This window comes from Agelaius phoeniceus, chromosome 3 (genome assembly GCF_051311805.1).
Source record: "Agelaius phoeniceus isolate bAgePho1 chromosome 3, bAgePho1.hap1, whole genome shotgun sequence".
Taxonomy (NCBI): Eukaryota; Metazoa; Chordata; class Aves; order Passeriformes; family Icteridae; genus Agelaius; species Agelaius phoeniceus.
This window is the reverse complement of record NC_135267.1, coordinates 30,975,301-30,994,044: the sequence shown is the minus strand read 5'-3', so window position 1 is coordinate 30,994,044 and position 18,744 is coordinate 30,975,301. Positions and strand designations below refer to the sequence as shown.

Genomic DNA, 18,744 nt, shown 5'->3' with positions numbered 1-18,744 from the left:
GAAAAGAGACTTCAAACTGTTGTATCCTTTCCTCATTTGACGTCAGTGTCTATAAGGATTCAGGGGCCCGAAGATGAGATTGCAGTGAAGGATGTGAAGGCAGACTACTTGAGGTTACACAACTCTTTTTTTTCCTTTAGGTGCAACATAGAAGAGTTTAAGAGATTCCCTAAAGAGTAGCCTAATATTATGTCCTTCAGAAAAACATGGTTTTTTGGTATCTCTTATTCCTAGAGTAGATTTTTCTTGTGTGAGAAATAGCTTAATATCACCTAAGACTGATGATGTGGACAAGAATGGCACATAAAAGCAAAGGTATAGGATAATATCACTGTTTATCCAAAGTCCAAAATTCAATTACAGGGGCATTACAGTCTTCATAAGATCAAAAATAATTCTATCTTTTTAATTCTTATTCTCCTTGAAAAAACAATAGCCATATCAGCTATCTTTCATCATCTTCTGCACCTCTTTTTAAATAATTTCTTCTTCCATGTGTACCCACAATTTTTCTGTGCAGGCAGTACTTTGCATTTGTGAAAGATAAGTGATTTCCTGCAAGTTCACTGCTTTCAGCTCTGGTGCACCAATTGAAGAAACTGTGGTGTAAATTAATGCATATCAGTTCACGTTTTTCTGAATTTCCATCTTTTCACATATGCTAAAAAGCACAGCTGGACATAAACATGCCATAATCACTCATAGTGCCATTCTATTTTGTGTTAATTTTGAAAATTGACTGCAAGATGCCATGCTTTGTTAATTGAAGGATTCTCTCTGATCTTAGATGCATCTTGATGCAAGTCTGTAGAGAGCTAGAGAGTGAGTCTGCATCCTCTGGCAGAGCTCTAGTGCCTGAATATTTATTAGGAGGATCATACCTGATAAAAAATATGCATAATACTTAGTCTTCAGTGAGACCTCTGTTTTTTTACTAGCATGGGTGCTTTGTACAGAACTTGGTTATATGTGACAGGCACACTAAAAAGTCCCTAAATAGCTGTTTTCACTTAAACCTTTTTTTCCTTCCCGCATTGAGACATCTTTTTAGAATCCTTAAGTCTTGTTTGCGGCAGGGAAGCCTCATAGTTTTCCATTTCCTTAATCCTTGTCTTCCTTAAAGTGGTTAGTTGTTGTCAAAGGGTTGGATCATCACCATGATATCATGGGTACATCATCTCACCTGGTTATTCTTGAAGGACCTTTTCTCTTTTCATACCAAACATGCATTGTCTTAACATAGGCTTAAGAGAGGCTCCTAATACTGCAGAGACCCCCAGCCAAGAATTAATGGCAATTCTGAACTTCAGTTCCCTTGTGTAGCAGAAGTGCCTCCTCTGTATGCCAGGCCTTGGAGGCAGCATGACAGGCTTTCCTCTCTTCTGAGGAAATGGAGCAGAAATGACTTGATGAGGAAACTGATAGTTTCCACAGCTTTTTTGTTTCAGTAGAAAAGGAGGCAAGAGGTACCTTCAGTACTGGGGACCTCTACAGATAAAGAATATATATCTCTAGGAAAAGAGCTGAGGGGGCTTGGGGTTGGTTCTGAGGTGGGAAGTCTGTCCCCAAGGCTTCAATAGCCTGTTCAGGGCATAAAACCAAGGAACAGTAGCCCAGCCTACAAAGCTACCAGCTGGCATAGGTCCCTTGGTCACATAGGAAAAAATCTCTGCCTATAGTTTCAGGTTTAGCATATGGAGATGAGCCTTTTTTAATCCATCCTGTGTGTGGGTTCAACTTCTTAAAAATAGTTGCTGCAGCTGCACACTTTGAGTCTCTGTTCCTCTGAAGTAGGAGGGATGCTGAGCAGGTTTACAGCGCAGTGTCTTGAAGTAATGTCTCCCCACTGCCTTTAATTCTCCTGGGGACACCTTTTGCACAAGCCAAAAAGGGGTTCTGCTTATGAGCCAATATTCATATGAATGCATAAGCACTGTCTAAAGTAAGTGTGAAAATGTTACCAAAAATTAACAGCACATTGAATAGACCTTTCAATTATTCATTGAGAGCCTACTTATATTCCTTTTTGGCATTATACTCAGAAGTGTAACGATGCGTTTTCTACAGATTTTATGGATTAGAAAATCATAGGATTAGCCACTCCATAAATTAATCCTGACGCATGTTAAGTAACTCATCTAAAAATGGATGCTTCCCATATAGGAAATGAATAATTAATTTTTGTTTTCCTGGTAAAAAAAAATCCCTCAGGTGCCTTTCTGTTTTCTGCTGAAGCTGAATTTTTTTAGTCCTCTGACAGTGTCTTACACCCCCCAATATGTCTTGTTTCTATGGAGACACCAATGAACTGCAGCTTGCATTCTTCTGCATATCACAATACAAGGTTGCTTCAGAATTTTCCCAGTGTTTCACTGTCTTCTCTTTTAATTAGAAATTAATCAATAGGTTCAGTAGTCTTGTCTCATGCACTCATATACATTCACAGGCATATATGATCCCTGTGACTGTTAGCCAGCCTATAAACACAATATATGCTTTCAAAGTTTTAATTTAGAGAACAGCACATTTTATATTGAGGCTTATAAGACCGGAATTCTGAGCTGTATTGGATGGCAGTGTGGGAAGATAGATATCTTGTATGCAGTAGATGAACTGGAAGGATTTTATACTTCATGCTTTTCAAGAATAGGAAGGATGTGTGGAGTTCTGGAATGAACTATAAAATATGTTTGGTTCTTTGAATTCTATTAATATTACCTGATATTAATGAATTCTGTTAATATTATCTTATGTTTTTGTTTGCCCCTCCTCCCCCCCCCCCCCATAATTTGTATGTGAATATTCACCCCTCATTCCTCCCATCCTGAATGACCAGTTATTTCAGGATGGTTCTGTAGATCTGATTCTCTGAGCCATATTGTTCCTCTGCTGTGAGCACAAGCACTCCTCTGCAGGGCAGCAGGAAGTAAACACTTGTGTGGCAGAACACGTGCTAGCAAACAGACAAAGAAAGAAGCTATGTAAATGATTTTGTTTATTAATTAAAAATGTACTATGAAGTAAACAGTATTTTAATTATCAAGAACTAGTGAGACTGAAATGATGCCAGAAGTTGTATGCTACTGTTAGTGAGCCCTTTGAAGTCAATAACATACCTATTCTTCCTTCAAGGTAATCTGAATTATTTTCCCCTGGTTAAACTGAACAGGTAAAATAGAACCAGGCTGGTGCTGGTGCCCTGAGTTTATTTTTTTATATTATTATCTCATATTATGCTGTAATAAATTTCCAGTAACAATTCAAAATAGCATTTGCAGAGGCCTCATAATAGATAAATGTTTATGTAAACCACCTGGTGATGGCAACAGATTACATCTGATGCTCAGTTTGTGTGCTAAGATGTATCCTGGGCAACTTTTTTCTCATTTTTCTTTATGCTACTCAGCAGACTGTATCCTCCTGCTGTTTCATATGTTCATTGTGATCTCCTCTAGATAAAGAGTTGGGTTTTTTCCATTTTTTAAAGACTTCTGAAGTTAATAGTAGTCACTAATTGTGCTTAAACAGCTAATAATCCAATGAAAAATAAAGGGTTTTGATGATACACTTCTAATATTTCTTGCCAATATGTTTGTATTTATGCTAAGACATGCATATATACAGATATAGCTACGTTCACCTTTCATCATTGCTTTTTTTGTCAAACTGAAAAGGTAAAAACACAAGCCTTTTATAGACATGATTTCAGAAAGAATGCTTTGTTTGAAGTCTATGAACATTTATTGCACTCTCAATCTATTTCAACTGTTCAGTATTTTTGTTAACAGACAGAAAATAAGGTTTAACCTCTAGAAGGGCCAAAGCATTACTGCTTTCTCGAGGATAATAATTGTAGCTATGCCAGCTAGCACATAACGGTTAAATATATCCTTGCTTTTGACAGAAGCTAGTGGAGTTGGAACAGGGATGAGCATAGCTTATTAAATATAGCTCTTATGAAGACTGCTCTATAATTACTGTGACTTTTCTTTGTATCATTATGATCATAGGCTGATGAAAACAATGAGTCATGTGCTTTGAAAAGGCCAAGAACTATTCAGCCAAATAAAAAAGATTGTACCTAGAGTAACAGCCCTGTTAGTTTTCTTGGAGTAGTCTATGTAAATAATGCACTATAAAGGTTAAATAACTTTCACCAAAGCTCCTTCTTCCACTGATAAAAGTTAAAAACTTAGAGGAGAATGCTCTTAGGAGGATCAAAAATGCTTCATTCCATGAAATCAAATACATATCCATGAGCAAATCTTTTGAAAGTCTTTTTAATTGAGACTGGTTTTTTTGTATAAAAAGATATGCTGATATTTTTGAATGTCCTCAAGTCTTTTCTGAAAACTTCAAAATGAAATGACCTATATACTCAAAATACTATGATTACAAAAATGCCTGATTGTCCTTTTTTATCAGCTCTGTCACTTCTCAGATTCAAAATAGTTCTGGATTCAAATATTTTCAGTCTTTTCTAAGCCATGAGAGATTTTTGTGGTTTTTGTCCCCAAAAGAAGAAAAAATGTCAAGGGTATGTTCTTTTGGTCTAGATTATATCCATTTTCCCCAGGTCTGTGATGATACTACTGGGGAGGCAGACCCTGATGCAGTTGCTGTATGTCAGGAGTAGTGAACTTGAGCTTTTCAACAAAGACCTCGGTCAGTGCCAGAATCCACTGTCTTCAAGACTGCCCTTGCTTGTGAAGCTTTCCCTTATGTGTACTTACTGAAAACTAATTTTTTAGAGGCCAAAAGTTTGACACTTAAAAAATTCAGCAGCTCATGTCTTATTAGTAATGAAGATTAATAATTGCATTTTCTTATTTTAGATTTCATGAGGCAATTGAGGTTCATCAAAACTGAGGAGTATTTATTCCAGACTTTCATTACAAAGAAAATGTGAATCAGTAATTTCAAAGACAAAGTTAGGGGTTAAGAATAGTTGGTATTCACTGTTGTGCTCGCAGAGCTGGAAAGCAGATAGGGCCACCATGTCTGAGATCAGGGCTGGCTGCCTTTTCAAGCAACCACTTGACAACTCCTTCTGTGAACCAAACCAGCTTTGTGTTAAAGGCTTTATGTTCATTGCTTGACTACATGTACTGGAAGATTTATCTGAAGGCTCACATTCCTCATGGTTGTTATTTACTTTCTCACTTCTAGCCTAATTTATTCTCGGTTAGTGTGTTTGCAGGTCACCAGTAACTATGCAGGTAAAATAGAATTTTTTTTCCTTCTCTGTTTATGCTTTTTGATGTTTAACAGACACCTCTCATGCTTCCCTTAGTTATGCTGGAAATGTATTTGGAAATGTTTGTGTCTGTGTTGAATTCATATATATTCTCACTATGTGTGTCTATTTATGTAAAAAATATTATCTTCTATTTAATATTATTTGTTTGTTATCACATACCCTTCTGCACAGCCTTAAAGCAACCTAATTGTTTTGTCAATTGCATGGAGTTAATTCAAGTATCTCAAATCTATAAGGGTAAACTATAATATGAAACAGTGAGTATGAATAGGTAAATAGAAAGGAGAACTCTAGTAAGCACTTCAAAACCCATTCTGAAGCAAGTACAAACTTTCCAGTAGGTTTGGTTTAGACAAAAGCAAATATATAAGCAGTCAGATTTTCTATGCCAAGGTTTCACAAATGGCTTCCTGGTAATGCCACAATTAAACATCAGTCAATTGAAAAAATAACTTAGTGAAACCAATTAAAAGGAATTATTTTGACAAATGGACTTTTAGACCTTGCTGCAGAAACCTTGGCTGATGACACATTCCAGTTGTCCGATGTGCTGCTATAATGATTAGTCTCTGTTTCAGCCTTATTTAACAGTTTCATTAATAGTATTAAAGAAAGCAAGTGAACAGCATGTTAATGAAGTCAGCAGATGATGTAAACAGCAGGAAACAGAAAATAAACGATACTTAAGAGGTTAGAAACATGAGCAGAAGGAGTTATGAATGTATCATATTCTGATTGAGAGAAATGAGAAGCTAATGCATCTGTGATAAACTACTTCAGAACTGATTTTATATGCCTAATACATATTAACTAAATGCAAAAAAATATACACATTCAATTACACTAAAACATTTTATTTTCTGGTTGTAGAAGGTCCAGTTTGTAGTCATTATAATGTCTAAAAGGGAAATACTGTCTTTGAAAGAATGTGCAGATAGATTGTGTAAAAGACTAGACATGCAATTGCTGAATTTCACACAAATAAATGGGTTGGAAGAGCAATTTGCTGTTGTTCAGGCAGGGGTAATGTAGGAGGAAAGACAAATGCTGTGAATGAACAAAAAAGGAATGGAGAGCAAGACTACTGTTATCCACATACCTGAAATGTGTAAGCATTTACAAAAGTTATGATTTATTTAGCATTACCACATATTTGATATCTTATCAGGAAAATATTCTTTATTAGATGAAAGCAATCTCTAGCCATACCAAATGAAGATTGAAAAATACATATATACAGGCTGTAAAGCAAATTTAGTGCCAATTAATGGAAACCTAAAACAGGCTGTAGGCTTCCACTCACTTGCATACAGAAATGCCAAGTCCAACACCCCTGGCTGTGAATGCATGTTACAGAGTTCCTGAAGATTATATCTAACCTATACTTTTTCCCCCCTTCCCCAACAATATCCAAATTATAGGAGAGGAGACTTCCCAAGTGCTCCATTCAGCAAGCCCAGTCCCACACAAGCTCTAAAATATTTCCCCTTCCCCAGTGTGGTGACATGCACACTGCAGGCAGACTGACAACTACCTCCTCCAGTTGGAACACATAATCATCAATACCCTTCTGAGCTCATTTAAAATGTGACTAACTTAAGCCTCAGCTCATACATTGTCAAATCCCACTTGGTGAGTCTTGTTCCTGTTCCAGCTGGAGATGAGCCCACGCTGGAATTTGGGAATCTAGTTTTCACATTCCAAAATTGAACAAAGAGACTCGGACTCATTTCTAGTTTCCTAAACTGCAGTCATGTCTGTAAGTAAAATGCTGAAACATTAGTTGTCTGGGAAAAATAAATGAGTGATGATTTTAAGAGATAAGCTGTGGCTACTCAGTGCAGTAGCTTCCAGCTTTTTGGTGCTGTTCCCAGAAATGCTTCAACCATGGTGAGGAGCTCAATTCTCTAATTAAAAAAAAAAATTGTATCAAATATTTTTCAGCTTTACACTCTCAAATTAAAGCTTAAAAACCTCCAAGGAAGGAAAGGAGGCCAGATTGGAGGGGGAGGAGGTGAGAGGAAGGAAACGGGTGGAGAAAACCACTATATTCCCAAGATGCAAGGAAAGTTGAAAAGTAGAAGAAAAAATATATTAAATCAGTGTAAACTAAGAGGTAAGTTTAAGGCATTTTTTTACATTGAATGTATGTTTTGTTGGGGTATTTTTAGCAGTAAAATTCTGTGTACTTTGCAAACATTTGAAATACATTTAAGTGAGGTAATTGCTTTTTTTTCAATTTCTTCTGCTATGAACTTGATCTATATTTTTATTAAGCCTATCAAAGGATGTGTTGTGCTGGTATTTTGCTACTTTTCTGCTGTTGCTGGGTAAAACTGTCTATTACCTCACCAATGACCTACATGAAGTGAAACAACATCCCATTGCAGCAGACAGGTTGTTTTGTTGTAGAGCTCAGCTGCAAAAGTTAATTGTTTATGGAGGGCTTAATGGGCATTGTGCTCCTACTTACCTAACTTGCTGCAATTCAGTAGTGTGTTAGTGTAGCTTAGGAAAAGAGCCCCTGAAGTAATAGATTTTGGTATAGTTAGGAAGATAGTTGACCTGTGTTCTCAACTTGAGGTCAGAGCAATGTCTTACGTTTTTATTAGTGTTGTTGCTGTTATTGCTATTTGGTGTGCTGCCTATGCAGGGGTTGTATACATTAAGTTTTCATCAGAGACCACAAGCCAGCTGCTGAATAGTAAAGCTTGGTGCACTTAAAAGCTCATTTATTACTGGGATGTTTGTTGCTATACTGCCAAGAGCCTGCCAGAGATGCAACAGAATAAAAATATTGGTGATGAATATGACTGTGCTTGTATTGCTGCACCAAAGACTTTGCACAGTTAAGTTTAGAAAGGAAGGAAGAAGAAATCTGGAAAAAGTAGAGGCAGGTGTAAGGAGGTTCTGCATAGCTGTACCAGCTGGGTAGAGCAGGGAGGCTACAGATGTTCCTGTAGCCCTCAGCACCCACTGCATACATAGACCAGATTACTTGCAACATTTTTATTTGTGAAGGTTGGGAACAGTGTAGGGTAAGTGCAAGACAGCTGTCAAAATGGGAGAGAGAAAAGCTCTCAGTAGTTAGTTGATAGTGAAAAACCATACAAGAGATGGGGTTTCTAGGGAATGCTGCCACCTTCCTGTCTGATCCACATCCAGCTTCTGTTGTGTCTGGTCCTCTCAGGCTGGAGGTCATACCATGTTTAAAAGCTTCTGATGTCTCAATTGTTCATGGTTTTATCCAGTCTTGTTTTTCAACATGTTTACACTATTGATTTAAAAAATGTTATGGAAATAGGTTCTATAAATTAATTACATTGTCTTTGGTTTAAGCCTTGTGTTTGAGTATTTTATGGATTGCCTCTAGTGTTTTGACTGTGAAAAGTGAATGCTTGTCATTGCCCCCTTAAGCTGTCTGCTTATCAACTGAAAAGATGCGGTCTGCTTAGATTCCTCATGTCCTTGTTCCTCTCTGTACATTTTCTAGCTGTGTTATGTATCTTCAGTGATTCAGGTGAAAATGTTAGTGATTTGATGCCTTCTGAAGACATGTATGTCTAATGACTATGCCTCTTGCTTGTGCTCACCACTTAGCCTTCCTTAACTTTTCTAAATATTTTTTTCAGAGTTGAACTGAATACTTAACTATTTCTACAGATAACAGTTACATAAATATATGCATGGCAGCTGTGCACTTCAAGATGAATATATTATGGATGAAGAGCTTGAATGCCACAGTATTTGTACTATTTTTATTCAGACACATCCTGAGAATTTAGCATCAAATGGCCTAATTCTGCTCTGAATCTAAAGCCAGTGAATTAAACCAGAAACTCCTACCAGACTTCACAGGATCCCACTCTGCTCTGCCTATTAGAGAAATGAGTGCAACATCACTTTCAGAATTGTTCTGAATTGTGCATGAAGCTAGATATTAAGAAGGGCAGTCTTTTGTAGGAAAGGAAACTTGGGAAAAAAGAAAATCCAATTGTTTAGTGGATGCTATGGTGGCATTGAGGCAAACAAGAAGATGAAGATGGCTGAGCAACAAGAGCTGTGAGGGGTGGGCAGTGAGAGCTGGCTGGCAGCTGAAGAGTGAGGGGAATGAAAACACAGCCCAGCAGGCAGGTAGCCAGCGGCTGCAGTTGCAGACTCCCAAAAGTAGCAGGGGCGCTCCTACATTAGTCAGGTACTCTGATATCAGAATTCGTTCAAGCATCCAAAAGGCCTTGGACACCTATGAAGGTAAATGGGAATAAGGGATCCCAAGCCACCTGCGCCATTTTCAGCCTTGAGGTGTCTGAACAGAAATAAAAGGCAAGACAGAAATTGTGCTTTAGAACAGACTGGACAGCTGATGACTCTTGCAGGCTTTATTTTGTTCTGTAGAGATTAATGGAAAGCATTTTCCTCAAACATTTGGAAACCATGACCTATATTTTAACCAAATTCTTAAATAAATAATTAATATGGCTATTTAATTATTACTCCATCACCAGACAAAATTATCCAACCAATGAAATAATCATAATTATATTCTTCCCAGTACCTGCCGTGTATTCTTGTTCTTTCTCATCTGTGAGTGCTTTGAACAGTAAGGGAACCCTTTTAAGCTGATGCAGTTTAGTTTAGTATGAGAATAGAAGGAAAATAAATGTTTAAAATAGATTCTACATAGAGAAAATAGAGTTTGGGCATTTTCTCAAAGTCAGATGCTTTTGCTTATTGCTAATGTCACAGAAGAGAAGTAGGGGAACACTCCAAATTGCTAAAAACACCATATGTAAAAATTAGCCATTTACTTAGAAACTAGCAGCTTATGATAGGAATTGATGTGTTGGCATTAGTACATCATCTACCAGGTGTGTTCCATCAGATTCACTTCACAACAGATGTTAGACAAGAGTGTCATGAAGAAATTCTGGCAGGCATTAATAAAGCTGTGCATGGCAGCACTTCAGGAAGAAAAGCTGCCTTTGATACTGCTTATTTGAGGGTTTATTCAAATGTTCAAACAGGTTGAATCTAGGCAAATAATAGCAAGATGGGGTAATAAACAACAAAAGCAGTCTTCTATCCTGTGCTACCCTGAGCTTTGCTATATTCTCAGATTGTCCTTTTGAGACAGGGAATACCTCTCTGACTTAAACAGGAGAAGTCTTGGTAACACCTCAACAACTCATTCAATGCATTGTTCACCCAGATGCAGCTGGATCAAATGGAATGGGGACGAAATGGTGTCAGCATTTTAAGGACTCTTTGACTTGAGTTTTACCAACAGTTCTGGTAACTGGCAATACTAAAGGCTTTATCATAGCACAATACCTGTTTTGGCCAAATGCGGTCCTTTTTCCTTCTCTCAAGTTGTGCCCCAGCAGAGTGTCCCTTGCATTAAGCATCTCTAGATGGCTTTTGCTCTTTCTGCAAAGTGTGTATTTCTCCATTGTCCCTAGGTTTAAAAAATAGGTGAATATGCATGAGAGTGTGGAAAAGAACTGAAGGCAAACCCTCTTCCTCTTAGAAAGTGATCTAAGCTGGCAGAGGACAGCCCCAGTAGTTGCTCTCCATGTCTACCATGCAGAAGGCACAGTAGATGACACTTCAGCTAAAGCAGAAATGTTTAAATGCCAAATAGCTTGGATAAAGAAAGGCATTGTTTTTTACTATGTTCCTACATCTGATGTGCTCCATGCAAAACACCACACAAAGAAAAAGCCAACTAGAAAGATCTTCTATTTTCCACAATTTTTTCTACCCCTCTAGGGAATGCCTCCCTCTCCTGAGGTGGCCCTTCTTTCCCCAGCAGTCCCTTTTTCATCAAGGACACTCTGCCTGTAGTCACAGCAACTGTTAGAAATGCACAAAGTTCCAATGTGAACTTCATCCTCTTACTTTTCATCACTGCTATGAACACAGACAAAAAGAGAAAAAGAGAATCAGAATCATTAAGGTTGGAAATGACCTTTAAGATCATTGAGGCCAACTGTAGACCTAACACAGCCAGGTCTACCTCTAAACCATGTCCCTAAGTGCCACATATACTTGTAAATAAAATCAGGTCCCTATAATACATTCACTTTCATGTCCAGGTATATTATTTAAATATTGCTGTATAACAAATTATATTAGAAGTGTCCAATCCTCACTAGATTTTTCTTCTCATTCTTGCACATTCAGATGCGTTCTTACCATAGTTCAAAAGGAATCTCACAGATGGTTTCCTGTCTGGCAGTTCTTGGGCCTTTCAGGTTCCACTGTTGGGGCTTCTATGCTTCCTGGTTATAGGACTTTATCCTTGAAATAATTTAAAGTAGAAGGGAAAGCAAGAAATACTTAAATACCTCTTCAAATGTTATTAATAGTCTTTATTTTTAAAGAATAGTTGTTTCTGAAGTCAAGGAAGAAGCTGTTTTAGCAGAAAATTTGAGACAAATTTTGCCAAATTTCTCAGCAAATGAAATGAGAAGTGTTTTAAAGAAGAACTTTGATGTATGCAAGAGTGTTTATGCATTTAGATAGCCATTAACTTCCATATTTGAGGGAAAGTATGGTTATGTTTTGTGTTTTGGACAGTCTAATTTACCAATCAGTTTTAAATGATTAATGACAAATATATACCCTGACTTTTATGGCCATTCAAGTTTTAAGGAAAGGGAATTTTCCTCACATCTGGTGCTCTCAGGAGCTCTTGTGAGCTATAAATGATCAGGAAAGCGATTGGCACTGTAAAGTGAACTAAAGGGCAAGGGAGGGATGGATCTGAAAGAAGCTCTGCTTCTTATTTCTCTTACAACACAGCTGATCAAGTACGGTGAAGGAATCTGCTCTTGGTTTGAATCAGTCAGGCAGTATTGGTTGCCTGGAATTAGGAAGGAGTTGACTTTTGGGGTAGTTTCCTTCCCTTTCAGTGTGTCTGATCATTCTCAGGTAGGCTAGACAAAACCACAAACTGCATCTGCAGAGGTAAACTGTGCAGCATCAGAAAAATACTCTGATGGAAAAACATCTTATTCGCTATCAGTTTAGCATTCTATAAATTGAATAATAAATCAGTACTGAAGCACCTTTCTGATGATGAAGTGGCCTCTGAACTCTACGTGCCAAACTGGGCTGTTTGAAAAACTGACCATTTACCTCACTCCAGGTGACATTCAGTAAGCAACAGATCAGCCAAGAGAAGAGGGAAACTGAACCTTCAGTTTATAACCATCTTAAGAAGAAAATAGGCAGTCAATATCAGATGGCTATATTATTACTATATTTATTTAAAGAGATTATTTAAATGGGAATTTTTTATGCCAAAATTTGCCCTAGGAATGCAACAGTAATACCAGCTTTGGCCCCAAGTAAAGTCTGATTATTAAGCAAGAAATATTGTACTAATCTCCAGTGTCAAAGGTGTTGTTGAGCTCCGAGCTGCTTAGTTTTCTTCTGGGAATAGTCATGATTTGAGCTTGTATGCTGAAAGTGCATGTTCAGCAGATGCCTTAAGGTGGAATTATTTCATAGAATAACAGAAATAGCTGAGTTTGGAAGATATCCCTAGAGATTTTTCAGTCAGAGCCCACCACCTGAAAGTTGGTTGCCCGTGACACTGTCCAAGTCAGTTGGGTTTTCTCACCCAGAATGGGGACTGCACAAACTCTCTGGAGAATTAATCCAATGTTTTATCAGTTTTGTGGGGAAAAATAGTTTTTTTCTAAATTTTTCTAAATTTTGAGTGGAATTTCCTCTATTTCCATTGTGCCCATTGCCTCCTTTACTGTCAGTTGATATTCTGAGAAGAGTATAACATAGGGACAGTTATTAATTTGTAAACTGCAGAGGACTGTATTGTTTACAAAACAAAGAGAGGAACAGTAAGAAAGAATATTATTGTTTCTTTTGTTACTCTATTCTTTAAATCTGGATCAACGGTCTTTTAAAGACACCCACAGCAGACTAGAATTAGTAGAAATTATGTAGGAGGAAAAGTCTGAACTTGATGCTTTGCTTACCTCTCTGTACCTTTGAAAAGAGAGATCAAATTCTTCCCTTTTAAAGTGCTCTTTCAACAGGTTTAATGGGTCCAGGACACTCAGCTGAATTCAAATTCATTGCCATTCTAAACCCACTAACAAGAGTGATTAACAAGAAATTAAGTACAGTGCAATTTTGTACTTCAGCAGTGTTCTCCTCTGTTTCAGGAATAATTTAGAAGTGAGATATTCATAGCAGCTTTGTTAGAAATTTACTATATCACCATTCCTTAGTCAGTAATACATCTTGCTGCAAGAGGATGGAGTGCTCAGTCTCTCTTGGAACTATGTATGGATGTGTGTATGTCTCTGAATATCTAGGGCTAAAGCCTTCAGGTGTGGCTCATGAGCCAGGAAGTTATCCCCATCATGATCCAGGATGATAACAAGGGAAAATCATTAAGGCAGCCACAGCACATAATTAACAAAATTTTAATATCTATAAATGAGTGAAGACTTTGACTGTCCTCTGGTGCCCACTTGTAATAAGTTTTGCTGTGGAAATCTATTCAGAATCACATGTGTTATCAGGACAACATCTTTCTTCATCATCTATTACAAAAAACAACCAACAGGTTTTGTTACTGTAATTCACAGGCTCACATCATTCTACAGGGCTATATATAGTTCAAAAGTTAAATACCCAGCATGATTTCTTTTATTTCTGTGAGAGGTTTAGAGGTTGCCAATGTTTTCATCAGAGTAATGCTGAATATTACTTCACATATATGGATGGCTTTCAGCCATTATATCAAAATCCAGGGATCTGTGAGTATGAAACTGTGGTTGAGTATGAAACTGTTTTGGGTATGAAATTTAATGGGTTTGATTGCTGTCTGTAAACTACTTTGTTCAACAGACAATTTTTTAGTATTATGATTTGAATAAGAATTTAAGATAATCCTATTTACACAATGGGGTGAAGATAAAGATTAGCCAATATATATTGCAGATGACTTTCAGAGTTTTAAGGAGGCAAAGGTAATGGCTGCTTTTACTGTCTCTGGGAGAGATTTACCTCTGTCTCTCTCCAATGGCTGTAGAGAGAGGAAATATTTTCAGCTTCCATTTTATGGAAATATTCAAAGTTAGGTGTAAAGAACTGAAACTACCTAAGAGGTGAATATTCTTGATAACTGCAACAACCAAAATACTCATGGCACTCTACAAAACTTTCTGAATGGAGAGGTAAGGTGTGAGTTAATTAAAAAAAAGAGAAGAAAAAATCCATGGAATATTAATCCTCTTCTGATCTCAGGTATAAGGAAAACGAGTGTTTCCCTCTGACAGCAGTTTAGAGTGGCAAAGATATGTAAGGCTGTTACTAGACAGAATTCTCTGGAAACTAGAATGGTTTAAGATTTAAAGTTGAGGTATTCTCTCCACTACAAGTATTATTTTAGTTTAATTTTTAGGGGCATGAGAATATTTTTGTGTTGGATTTATCTCCTTCACTTCACTGCACAAGTTATAATAGTTGTGTTCATCCTGTTTTCCTGAACGCAATGTTTCTGTCACTGTGCTACTGCCAGTGATTATAATAGAAATTCTTTTCATGTATGCCTTATCTGACTGATTCATTACTTAGATAATATAAATGAGATCACAAGGAAGTTTTTCATATTTTTGTGTGTTTATCTTTGCAGGTGTACATGTATTAATGTCATATGTATTCTGACTCATTCACAAACATTCTGAAAATCTTGTTTCCTGATTCAAATCAGGAAAGGCAGCAAAATGAATTTTGTGCTGTTTTATAAAGCCAAGCACCTAAAATGATTGAATTAGATCAAATTATCAGAAATTAATTATGTGAATGCATCTAGGAAAATATAGCTTTGAATGTAATATTTTTGTTTGAGAACACATTTGTTTGGAGTCTGTCATATGGAATCACTGAGGAACAGTTTATGATGGGTATGTCCTATAAGCTATTGCATGCCACTGTGGAAGTACTGACTCCAGCTAGGATTGTAATTAAATACTAAAGGCCTGGAATTTAAATGCTTTTGGGTCTAAGCAAATGCTAAACTTCATGCTGAAGATGCTAGGGCAGGATTGCAAGGAGGGCCATATCATAACAAGGTTCATTTATCTAGACTATAATTCCTCCTGTTCATATTGGGGTAACTTGCATCTTACTGTAACTTCTGAACTTTACCAAAGTAGGTGAGGTGAGTAGTTAACATCATAAACAAACAAGACCATATTTTTTGTGGTTTTTTTGAGGACTACCTTTATATGACCTTTTAGTTATAGTTGCCACCACCAGACAGGGTTCTTTAAGCTGTTATACAGTATGTTTGAAGTCTGTAATAGAAAAAGTTTTGCTTCTCCACACTCTCAGTAGCTTTCATTTTCTTCTCAAACTGTAAAGCTAAATTTCTTCAGGTGGACATTTTCTATTGGTTCCTTTATAAATGGACGTTTTAACTTAAAAAGGTCCATGGAAACAAACAGAAAAAAAAGCTTATTCTAGCCAGGAAAAAATAGGAGTTATCTATAAGAGTGGGAAGTTGGAACATGGAGGAGGCTTTCCAATGCTTTTTAGCATATTTTGCTAAAAAGCAGATGCTTCAAATGCTTCAAAAATAGTCATATGGCAGAAACTTGAAAGAACAGTAAAAGCTGTCAAAGCTATCAAGACTGTATGAAGTAAACTTATAAGCATAAGATGAAGCTTTCATTCTTTTCATGCTCTCCATGCTGTTTAAATATGTCCTTGCTGGTCTACTCTTCAGAATTGTTATACTATATTGGTGCAAAAATGGAAGTAGAAGATCCCTGGAACATAATGGTTAGTAAATGACTTTTAATCTGGAGATTTGTCATGTGTCCTTCCAACCTTATCAGCATTTCACTACAGTATAACCAGGGCATAGCTTTAAAATAACATCATTGTAAAATATTCTTTAAAACAACCCCAAACAAAGATGATGTCTATGACAGACATAAACCAAGTGTATCCAAGAGAGATTGCTAGCATGTAGTCAAAGGCTGATTAATGGGATCAGTAGATAAACTAAGCATATAAATGTAATGCTTCCAGATTTCTTGTAAAATATAGACATATGGAAAGTAGGCAACAGAATTCAGAATAAGGTTTTAAATAAAATTAAACCTAAGATGTATTACTGCATATGCTGTATAAGCATAGATGCTGCTGGGAATACAATTGCTTCATCATCATGGGTTCAGTCAGTCAATGGATATTCTAGACAGTAAATCAGTGGAGTCTGTCATTATTGAGAGCTTATTATGAAACAATTTCAGAGGTTAGATATACAAACTAGTCATATCAGCTTAAGTGAAGAATAACTATTAAATTTTCAATACTCATCAAAAGCAGAAAGGCTATGTTTAGGTTTTCTAATGCTTATGAATAAATGACATTTTTATTACTTATCATTCCTAAACAGAAGTGTAATAATTACCAAATATTGATGACAATTTCTGAATACCGAACTGACCCTGCATGTTTGCATATATTTGCTCTGAAAGAATGATAGACTCATCAGCTTTAGAGGAAGTATATGCTGAGAATATAAAAAATGTGAGCCAACTGGTGCTAGATCTTCAGATATTAGGAGTACTTGATTTCAAAGGAGATAGACCTGCTCTGAATATCATAATTCATAGCTCAGAGAACATGTGAAGCATCTAATCTCTCTCAGTGTGCTGCAGGAATTGTCACCCTGGTATGTTTTCATAATGCATTATACAGTTTACTCAAAGGCATTTGAAAACTTCTCTGATTTTCTATAGAGATTATTCTAAAATCAAATACATCTCAGTTCTACGAAAAGCTGCCTGATGATCTTAGCTACTACAAAAGGGGGAAAGCAAACAAATCAAAAAATATCAGAATACAAGTGATCTCTTATTTCCAATTTAAAATAAATGGAGAAACAACTTCATAGTTAATACCTCCATGTACACTGTTTTTCATAGAAGCACTGGCATAAAGTTGAAAAGCTTGATTCCTTCCTATTCACAGTAATGGTCCAGAATAGGATGCATTTCTTGACTAAAATTTTAGGATATAAATATATACACCCATATTTTTCAATGTGGTAGAATTTCACTGTACTAAATTGCATGGGTTGATGCTTCTGTGTTCTCATATGTCCAGTGTGGTGTCTATGCTACTAACAGACTTATGTTTGTCTTATAGTTTGCAGTTATCAAGACAAAAATGTTTGTGTCTTCATGGAACTATGCACTTTTCAATTCTCTAAAATATGTTCTATTCTGTGTAAGGTTTCCTTACAATAACCAGTTATCTTTGATGTGTAGCCTTATCAAATGCTTCTTGAAAAATGCATACTATCCTCCACATCACTCAGCATTGTCTTCAAAGAGTTCTATCAACTTAGATAACTAAGTTAAGACATTCCTATTATACAGTCATAGTGGCTGGCTTTAATAGAATTAAGCTTAACTTAGTGGTCTCTTGCCAGTTGCAACTAAATTCTTTTCAATAGGTATTAAAAATGTTAAGCTAGCTGGTGATTAAATATTTTACCCTTTCTAATGAGTCATTTGAATAGTGGTAGTCTCAACTTTCTAAATCTTCAGAAGATGGTTCTGCCATCACAGAGTACTGACTATGAAAGCTCAGTAAATGCTTTGCTAATTGGAAAGCATTAGGAAGCAAAGCACATGTATGTACTTAAACAACTGAAGCATAGAATAAAAACAAAATTTCAGAGAGTGAAAGAGAGGAGTCTAAAATTCAGAAGAAAATTTCCAATGTTAATAACCAGAAAATAACAAGAATGCTAAAGAAACTTAACTTTATGATGCTGTAAATATCACCTCAAGGTCTTGGAGGCTTGGAGAACTTAATTTTAATTTTTTCCTAAATGGGAGGGAGTATGTTAGTTATAGATTTATAGTCATGATTATTATAGAGTTGTAGTCATGATTTTATGCCATAGTAATAATTGCATTTTAATAATTGAATTGCATTTTTCAGTAGATTTTCAACTTAAGGAAACATTTTGGAATGAAAAACAATACATAGAAAAAAATTACATATATTGACACTGTCTATTATTTGTGTATCATCAAGGCTGTCACCAGACCAACAAATATACAATAGTAAATTGTAAAGCATTAGGAAAAAATTAAAAATGGAAAGTGAAAAGCTTAAAGCCACGGTAATGATAGAGATACTCTTTTCATGCACTTCTATGAAGGCAGTTTACACCAATACAGACTGCAATACAGAGTGAAAAGGAGTTAATGGTAGTGATATCTTGTGCAGCTTGGAAATGGAATCAGACTTTTGCATTCATTTTTATCTTGGAGGGAAGAAGTAGGCCATGAAAATAAAGACATATTTTGTTAGTAGACACGGTATTAAACTGAAGATCTTCTCCCAAACAGTCTGAAACAAACCCATGTTTGTAGAGATAGAATTTGGGCTTTTTTTAAGTATGGGAGAAATGTTCTGGT

The 18,744-nt window shown here is 36.3% G+C and overlaps 1 protein-coding gene across 27 annotated transcripts in view; it reads left to right on the top strand.

Annotated features, from left to right (window-relative positions):
• Positions 1-18,744, top strand: part of DLGAP2 (DLG associated protein 2) — a 458,493-nt gene that overhangs the window by 152,001 nt on the left and 287,748 nt on the right. For 8 of the 27 annotated variants that reach the window (XM_077174988.1, XM_077174987.1, XM_077174989.1 and 5 more), the window contains exon 2: positions 7,205-7,376. The exons of 18 other annotated variants lie outside the window; for them this stretch is intronic. In XM_077174988.1, coding sequence (XP_077031103.1) covers positions 7,205-7,376 — 172 coding nt within the window. Of the gene's footprint in view, positions 1-7,204; positions 7,377-18,744 lie in introns of those variants that run through there. One more of the 27 variants, XM_077175003.1, reaches the window with a different exon arrangement.